Consider the following 10068-nt stretch of genomic DNA (forward strand, 5'->3'; position numbering starts at 1 on the left):
GAGAGAGAGAGAGAGAGAATTAGTGTGTATGAGAGACAGTAAATGAGCAGTATGTATGTACAATATGTGAAAGTGATGTGATATACAGTGTAGGCACATAATTAACCACCAGAGTGCATAGTTATTGATTGACTGAGAAAATGGTTGTGCACAGTATGATATACAGCATGACATTAATTCAATGTGTCGATGTGCTTGAAACATGGATGATATATTTACTAATGGCTGCAGCCCACCTGCTGAGAGCAGCCCTCATACTGAATGCAGTGACACACCAAGATCATTTGTATACACTGTGGGCTCCCAGTGGGAGTCTTGTCTCCCTACATGTCCTGTGCAAACCCACCAGTGTCATTGTGTTCACAGAGGACATTATTACATGCAGTCATGAAGTCATATGCACCTTGTTTCTAATATTTCAAAGAGAGATTATAGTCTCTGTATGAATCAGCTATATTAAAGATAAAACTGTAAAATGAGAATCTTTAGATTGAGTTATTCACTGCATTAGCCTGGAAATTAGTGATCTGAAGACACATATACATGAGACCATTAAGAGACCTTTTTTTTTTTATTGAGGGAACTGCCTTTTTAATATCTGTGGTTGCCAATGTGGGCAATGTTGCAAAATTGCAAAGTGAACAGCAGTGCTTAACGATAATATCAGATTTTGAGGATTGTTGCTCAATGTGATGAGCTACCTTGATTTTTCCAGTATGTAATTCACTGAAGTATCCGGAAAAATGCACATCTGGTTATTTCATCTATACAGTTTCTCATAAAAAAAATACCCCGGTATATCAGAATGTACTGCATATTGATGTTACAGTATGGGGGGTTGTAGCTCAGGAGGTAGAGGTCTTCGTTTAATCCCAAGGTCGGTCCTGCAATTAATGGAAGACCGAATCAAGTCTTCCACCCTTTCTTCTACCGCCATTGGGGTCTGTGTGTGTGTGTGTGTGTGTGTGTGTGATAGAGAGAGAGAATAGGTGCATGAGAGATAAGTTGTAAAGTGCTTTGTCCAATAATATAGAGAAGCTTCACATGAGGGTATTCCTTTTACCATAAGATTTTATCCATATTACCCATCCCTACTGTTTAGGTGTTCCATGATACATTCATAAAATAGAAGGGCCAAGGTGTTTTGTTTCTACAGTGATTTTTGAGGTGGCTGTTACGTTTTGTTGTATATTCAATCACAGCTCACTTTTATTACAGCAGGTTTGCGCACATGTGATGAATTCAGTTAATTTTGCTGTAGACAGCAGTGTTGCAATTGACCTATCCCGCAGTGAAAAAGTGAAAAATAACTTGTTTATCCGCCCCGTGATTTGGATCTGCTCCGACTGGGGGGAGAGAGGGGGGATGACATGCAGCAAAGGGTAAGGACTCAGCTTTAGTACATGGGGCACGAGCTCTACCAGGTGAGCTACGAGGGCGACCCACAAAAAGCTTTAAAGAGAAAATTTGCATATTTTCAATGAGCTTTGTATCATTACATTGTGAGTAGTATATGCAAATGAACATTGCTTACTTTCCTCCATCTTACCTGTACCCTTTTGATTCGACTCTGTGTCGCTCTAGGGCCGTTCTTATGTTGCAACACAATAAAAGATGATGACAGGTCCCAGCGTGTGTCCCTGTGATTGGGAGTGCACTCTGCCGTGAGTAACCTGTGTTTAACCGCAGCCTGACACATAGTACTATTGTGCTGAATTGCCTGGTGGTCCAAGATTGCTGGTTGTCTTGACTTTTTGGTGGTTGCATAGCAACAATCAATGAGAAAATCCATTTTGTTGCTTGTTAAAATGTGACTTTAGTTGATGGCTTACCCAAGGACAAGCATGACACCAACATGAGGTTACTTTCTGATTCTACATGTCTCCATTACGTAGCAGTTTGGCAGCTTTGCAGGAACATGTAGGAGGTGTTGAGGCTGGCGAATCAAACACACTTACAGTAGCAGCTGCTTTTCACTTAGTGATGAGATTAATGATTAATGCCTGATTCTTAATTTACCAAATGATATTTTTTGTCATGAGGGTCAAATATGAATAATCAAGTGTGCCGTGCATATATTTGCATACATGACACATGAATGGAGGAGGATGTACTTGTCGAATGAGTGACACACAACCCCCCACTAAGGCACTTATTCAGAGAGAGAGAGAGCGAGAGCGAGAGCTCTGGTTTTGTAATATGTGTGCATCCTCTAGTAAGAGGCATCAAATGGGCCCAAAGACCCATCTACCGTTCTGATCAATCTACAGAGTAACCCAGAGAAGAAGGTAGGAAACCTGTAAACCTGCGTGGATTTTGCTCTTTCACTTCTTTTGTACACATTTTATCAACAATATATCCAGTCGTTCCAGTAGGACCTGTTGCATGCTGATATGTAGTCAATGAAATGCTGTTGAAAGAGCTATAAGTATGCCGAATATCTAACATAACTTTTCAACCAAGTTTAGCCTTGTTGTAATAGATATATTTTTACCTGCAAATGCTTACTGGGTCATGCTGAGCTGCTCCAAGTAGTGGCAAACTACTACATAATTGGGGATGCAAAATACGCAACCTTAAACTTCATGAAATCCTTCCGTTCTGTCTAAACCCATACCTCTTTCTTGGGCATAAAGAGTATTTTAGAATTTTTTATGTTTCAGATTCTTTTTAAACTCTGGTTTATCTGGTTTGTTGATTAATAATCACATTTTAACAAATTAAGTCTAAAAGTTAGTAAGTTATTACACAGCACTTTCACATCCATTGTGTTGTCAAAAGTAGTTTCACATAGGCTACCTTTTATTTTTCACAGGTGCTGATCGTGATCAGTCCAAAGGTGTGGTTTCACTGTCAGTCAAACTGACTTCAGTGCGAAGATGCCCATACCAGTAACGGTGGTGGTGATGCTAGAGCACAACACATAAATCAGCTGGTAGTTAAGTCTACGGAGAGAGGGTTAGCTGAGGAGAGCTGGGGACAGGATGTTTCCTGACATGCAAAGTGCTGCTTTTCTCTGTGGGACTGGTGCATAAAGAGATTCATACAGCTACATGGTTTATTGCTAAAGGCACATTTGCCATATTTGGTAATGTGGCTGACTGAAAGCTTATCACAGAGACACTGATCTAAGAAGAACTATAAAATATTCATTTAAATACCCATACCAGCGTACCAGCTTGGTTTCTAAACTTGGTTTAAACTATTTTTGTGAATTATGAAATATAGAAGTTTGAGAATAAAAATTTCCATCAGATTTAATATTGAAATGTCTTTCTGCTCAATTTAAGGTCATTTTCGTCTGAAAATATTTTTACAGTGAATGGTGATGGAAATTATTTTGATTAATAAAGCAATTCATCTAGCCAGTTTCTTTGCACAACGATTAAAAGGTGGCTTTGGACAACCTCACAGCAAGCCTTTGTATGTTCCATTTTCATTTGTCAGATAACCCTCATTAATAATTTCTTGACATATCTAAGGTGTCACACTAAGAATTGCAGGTTGGACGGCATGATGAAAACACATCACAACACAAGTAATTTATCATCACTGCTCATATTGACCAAATTTTTTTGTAGATTTGGTATATTTTGTCAGTCTTTCTCTTAACCTGTCTCCACCTCTGTATAAGTATAATAAGCAACACACTGAGTTTATTAGTCACTCAGTCAGAATTTCCTAGTATGCTTTAGATCACAAGATTTGTATTTTACAGATTACCTTGAAATCTCAATTCAAAGAAATTCAATCAAACAGTCAAGTGATATTCTATTTTCTTATGTAATGTTGCTATTCTGGTAGGTGCATCAACCCAGTGTAATGTAAAGATATTTTAATATAATGACATCATTTATACTGCTTTAATGTGGATATGGCAACTTTGCTGTTGCATAGATTTGCTTATTTGTAGGTTAAAAGACTGGGAGACATTTGACTGAAAAATAAAGACTTTTAGACATCTAGGTTATATTTAGAATTGAAATCATTACATTGAAAACGTAATTTTAATAATTTTAATGCAGTTGAATGCGGTTGTATGAAACCTTGGAAACTCCCCTCTCAACCCAAATTGAGCCCAGTTTTAAACTAGATGCTTGATTGTTTGATCCTTGCTCCTTACTGGGTTCCAGTGAGCCTGTTTTCCTGCTTCCTGGCCCCTGCTCTCATGACTCACATCCCACTCCTTCACCTTTAACCCTCTTTCCATCTGTCGTTCTTTCTCCATCTCCTCCATGATCTCTGTACCTCACCACCTCTCTTTTTCCATCTTCTAGTCTACAGTCAGGATGTTATCTGTCTTTCCCTCTATAAAAAGTCTCGGTGTTATACTCCTCTGCTTTGTAGCTTGATGTCTTACTCCAGCTCAGGAGACGCTGGTCTCATAGAAGTGTAAAGGGACAACTCCGAGCTGCAGTCTTGAGCTCGCCACATTAGTTATTCCCTGGGAGATCTTCTACGTGCTCTGCATCAAATTCATTTCCCTTCCTGCCTCCACGCACACACATTTTTACCTTCTTAATGCCCCTGTGCCGTTTCTGTCCATCTTTCGCCATGCCTTTTATATATTTGCTCGTCCTCTTTTACATTATTTTCTCTTTCTCTCTCACATTTGAGCTCACTTTTTTCTTTTTGTTTTATCCACTTTATTTTTCTTTTGTTTAAGTTCTCTCCTGGTCTTTGTCTTTACACATTTATCCCAAAATGTAGCCTTGCTCCCTCTTTCTTTTTCTCCCTCTCTGTTCTCCTCTTTACTCACACTGTACTATATATCCCTTTAGAGCTGGATACAGAAACCTCCCTGTTGGCCTTGTCAGTCCGTCCATAGCTCAGTTAGCAGGGCTGATCGATCAGTAGAGTTCTTGAATTCCCCTGAAAGTCAATTACTAACTTATTCGAGCTATTTGAGGAAAGGGGGGAAACTGTAGAAATCATTAGCTAGATAATGTCATGTCAACCTTCCCCAGCACGCCAGGGCAGAGCAGGCGCTGCTTGTGGATATGCAATTTGTCTGGGTCATCTGAGAATGGGACAGAACGTGGGAGGATGTTTGAACAAATTTATAGAGTTGCTCTTCAAGTGAAAGTAATCTCTGTGGTTTTGTTAAACATGGGTGTAACTATTAGGACTGGCATCAAATGCCAATACTTTTTGAGAACTTCCCAAAAAATGTTAATAGTACCAATAGCTGGAATTAAACACTTGGATTCTTAAGGCCTTTACACACTGGGAATGTGACGAATAAACAACATAAAAATGTAAAAATGCTCGCCTGCAAATATGTTGCATCAAAACTATTCGTACCGGCAGCGAATGTGCGACACATAAAAATAAAACATATAATCCACACACACTTAACAAGCAGGACAGTGACTGGGGAAAGAACAGCAGCAGCTTGCAGTGCTCCCGGGGGCCTCAGGTGCCACTGCAGTGCTATGCCGCAAAGATAGAGGGTGCATTCACTGTGTTCTTCTCAGTGGCCTGTCCTGTGTATTCAGTTCAGTCCGGGCAGTTAAGATGTATTTATACGTTAAAACACCAAACTCACACAAGACAAACGAACTAATCGAGGCAGCGGTAGTCCAGCAACCCCTTGATGCGTCCTTCTTTCTTCGCCTTTGAACAGTGTGCAAGCACCAGCTAATGTTAGCTTATCAATGGTGTCCGCTAATGTCTGCAAACATTGGCAGTGAGCCGGAAAGGTGTTAAATATGAAAAAGTGCAGGAAAAGGTGTCAAATAACTAGTCTTTTCTATGTTGATGTAGACGTTATCACCTGTCCGGTATGCTTGTTTGATTACTTGGAATCATTTTTGCCTTCTCGGGTGGATGGAAATACATATATTTTTAACAGGAGTTAAGTACCAATATTTGCATAGACAAGATCTTAGTAGATGAGGAACAGTGTTGTCTCTTTTTAAAGGTAGTGTTGAATAGTGGGCTATGTCTGTGACCATTAAAAAATAACTAAAGTTACAGTTTGTGAGTATCATTATATTCTGCTGATTAGAGGTGCCTGTTAACTTAACACTTTCGAAACCAAACTGCTATTCAGTCAATTGATTGCCGTTTTTAACTGGACAACGACAATCGTAATATTTAAAAATGTCCTTTAATGATGCCCCTTTATCCAGTTTCCCTAGAAAAGTGACATAAACTGCAATATTGCATTCCTTCTTTTCATCGCATAAAACAGGCAGAACATTTTTCTCTTTCTTTTCTTGGTCTCAGCTATAATGTCAGTGGGTTGAGTTTAGATGGCATCAGGAATAATTTCATGGTGTCAGAATTAATTTCACTGCTGGTCCATGTTTAACTTAGGTAGATGGAGTTTTTTTACTATTACCTTTCTGCCATTGCCATTGAAAGTGAGGACTAATACATCAGCATAAAAATTCGGACTGACCTCATGTGGAGGGTTGGTAGACAGTTGCTGCCCATTTTGAATTAATTGAACATTTCCTATTTGATTTGGTATGTAGACTGAAGTCTTTGAGCTGAAGGTTATCTTTCCACTGCTGTCAGTCCTGCTTCACAACAGTTAAAATGAAGGCATTCATTTCAAAAAACAAAAACACATTGCTATCTGAAGTCAGCATTTCAAAACCACAGTGAGTCAGTCCTCAAAAACTCAACTAGCAGCTACACATAAGTATCAAGAAAACTCATAACTTTAATAGCAACTTATTTGTGAGGAGTGAATTTTAAACCACTTTGGCATCTGTTTTTAAGGATATGACAGCCCGCATCTCCATTATCCATATGCCTGCTCACCAAAACTTTTCCTTGCGCCCCATAAGAGTAGCTAACATGGATATGATTTTAAATGGAACATGATACTGTGATATTGTCACAGCAAGCACAGGCACGCTGATGTTGATTTGACGCTCAGTTTAATCTATGCATCAGTCAGTCTGCATCGGCTCTGTGCATGCTCAGCTCTCAGCTGTATCTCTGTCTCTTGTGTAACTGTGACCTGAAGCATTTGTTTACTTTTTTAAATTATTTTTTCAATATGCACCAAACGCGAGGTTAATACCCAATAAAAAGGCACTGAATAAATATATTTATCTTCATTTCACAACCTAAGCAGGCTCGACTATGCTGCTCTCTGGACAGAGCCAGTTCCGGTTTATAATCCCATAGACACTCTCTACCCTTGTCAAGGCCCACATTTCTGATCAAGCCTTGGCCTAATGCTGGAGTTATTTTTTAAGTTTTCTGTTGCGAAGCGCTAATGTTGCTTTCTGTTAATGTTTGTAATGTGTCTGTTCAGAACATGGTGGTTTATGGTCATTTTTTATTTTTGTGCTGGTTTGTAGTTTTAGCCACTATTGAGTTGGTTGTTACATTTCTTGACCCATTCGTCCATATACTAGCATTTTACTGTTGGCTGTGACATTACTCTCCCGGTCCCGCCACTGCTGGCAATGGGACCGCATATCAGCAACCAGGATTTGATGTGTTGACAATAGAAACAATCTTGCAACTCTAACCTCAAATTGCCGTTTTTGCAATCAGTGACTCGAGATTACCATCCCAACTTGATTGCACTAGCACTTTCTATTTGTACCTGCTCCTTACTACTATCCCCCACAGAAGCCAGTGCTTTATCTACCATAGTCTATTAAGTAGAGTTTGCACTTCTCTTCTGACTGAGAGCAGACTGTCCTTGCCAGCAGACTGTTAAAGCTGTATCCCTACTTTACCTTAAAGGAATCAACATTAGGTTGCACTAGATGTCTATCTGAGCAGTCAACTTCTGCAGAAAGACACAGCAAACCCAGGTCTTACACAGGCCTTACTTGCATCCATTGGATTAAATTTAATATGAGCAGTGATCTGGTTGAAATTCACAGTATCACCCTGAAACCACCCCTCCAAGCCATGTCAGATCAATGGACTTCATCCCTCATCCGTCCACATGGCACTCAAAGCCTTTTCTGCCACCCAAATTACTGCTCTGCTGAATTATAACTTTGTTGGATCTGGCAGTGTACTGTACCCAAGGCATTCTGAAATATCACTGACAGACCAAGCTGTCAGCCCGGTTGTATCTATCACCTGGAGAGCTATGTGAAACAGACAGCTAATATCCAGGGGTCTTTTACAAAAGCGTTTGTCAAATTCTGGATCTGGACAGGAAGTTCCCAACAAACATTTCAAAGTCTGTTAGCCATCCACGCGAAGTCTGTTTTGACAATGAATATTGTCCCACGTGGGTGTTGACATGCCAGTTTGTTGTGATACTGGCCTTATCACTGTCATTTAGTCATGAAGTGCAGGTCTTAAAAGCCAATGTTTTATGTTTAGTATCAGTCGAATAAAGGCCGTGTGTGTATACATGTGATTTGCTCAGTGTTACACTTGGATGGCTCCATTCAGATTTCTATCAGGTGTCCGTTCACTAAATAAAGAGACACAAAGTATATATCCTGTCCCCAGTCAATATTTACCCACACATCGACATATATCATATCAGAGCCCTACATGCATTAACTCTACATTCACACAGTATCTCAATGTCATCTGCATGCTCCTCTCCCATTTTTTTTCCAAAATGAGAACAAAAATAGCTTTATTTTTAAACGTATGTTGTCATCTTTTTATTGGCAAAGAAAAATATTAGAGTGATGAAAAATTTGGTGGTTTTGTAATGCAGTGCATGGTTATGCGATTCTATCATGAGAATACATGGCACATACTATATTACTTTGCCCACTTTGCTGCAAAGACACTGTTTTTATGTCTAGGTAAAACATTAAGCTCAATGCAAGTTTAAACTGACAATAAGAAAAAGGTTCAGTAGATGACAAAGTTTCCTGACTGTAACTGTGATTGTAGATTTCGTGCCTGGCCACACAGCTTGGCGACAGATACTATTTATGGTGCCAAGGGGAACCAGTGAAGAATAATTCTTAATTTGCCGTAAAGGTGAATTGAATTGGATGGCCATTTCAATGAACATAAATTTCCCTTAATGAGAAGAATGATATTTGGCTAGCTGTGTGTCCTCTGACACGTGGTCTTTTTTCATACTGGATATCCTTCACTCCCGGACAGCTGTTTATCCTCCCTGGTCCACTAGTAATGAGATGGATGCTTAGAAATGTATCAAGCTTGGCTACAGTTCCACTACATCAGCACACTTGTTCTGATTTGTGATTTTCTCTGCTGTCTTTTTTCTCCATCTTCTCATTCTTCCAAATCTTTTCTTCTTACTTTCATCTCCTGTTTGCCTCCCTGGCATCCATTCTCTCTCTCCAAACACCAATCATTTCCCTTCATACTCTCATTCCAACAGAAGTTGTGCAGCTGAGCCTGGCGGAGGACCAGCAGATCAGCGTCTCCACGGTAACAGTGGGCCTCAGTGCCGTCCTCACCTGTGCTATCCAGGGGACGCTGCGCCCGCCAATCATCTGGAAGAGGAACGGCATTATACTAAACTTCTTGGACCTGGAGGATATCAATGTGAGTGCATGTTGTTCTTCATTATATGAAGCTGCAGTTTGTTGCTGTTGGTGATTATGAGGAGTTGATGGTGTTAATAGCTACAGAATTCGATTGGTTGTTACTTTTTTCACAAACACATGCCATGCTTCATGAATATCTCATGTTGCTTGGTTGTTAATGGTTCATAAGCATGATGTTTTTCAAAATAAGAAAAAAATAACAAAACATCTTTGCTATTGTGATAGTATCATGATACTATACTCTTAAAGCAGTATTAATACTGGGCCACACTGGGCAGAAGAACTCCAAAACAATCTGACTGACACATAGTCCTGACATATTTAAGCTGTCATGGCTTTTAGCAATGGCCTACTTACAAATCAGAAGACGTAACATTATATTTATATATATATATATATATATAAATAATTATAAATATATAAATATATAAATAATTGGGATTGTGTCTAAATCTACTTTTATTGTTGTGTTTCTACTATCTCCTGAGAAAATATCTGAGTGTTTAGTTGCTAGATGTTCAATTCTGATCCCCAGCTAGTTGCTAAGTTTGTGTTTGATGATGATGAAAGTGAAATGACTGAATCATATAGTAAA

At 39.3% G+C, this 10068-nt stretch overlaps 1 protein-coding gene across 1 annotated transcript in view; it reads left to right on the plus strand.

Moving 5' to 3' along the window:
* Positions 1 to 10068, plus strand: part of fstl4 (follistatin-like 4) — a 174021-nt gene that overhangs the window by 133618 nt on the left and 30335 nt on the right. Inside the window, exon 6 of the mRNA XM_035665960.1 lies at positions 9305 to 9471. Within this exon, the coding sequence (XP_035521853.1) occupies positions 9305 to 9471 (167 nt within the window). The remainder of the gene's footprint in view (positions 1 to 9304; positions 9472 to 10068) is intronic.

This window comes from Morone saxatilis, unplaced genomic scaffold (assembly GCF_004916995.1).
Source record: "Morone saxatilis isolate NCDOM2014 unplaced genomic scaffold, NCSU_SB_2.0 Contig20, whole genome shotgun sequence".
NCBI classification, from domain to species: domain Eukaryota; kingdom Metazoa; phylum Chordata; class Actinopteri; family Moronidae; genus Morone; species Morone saxatilis.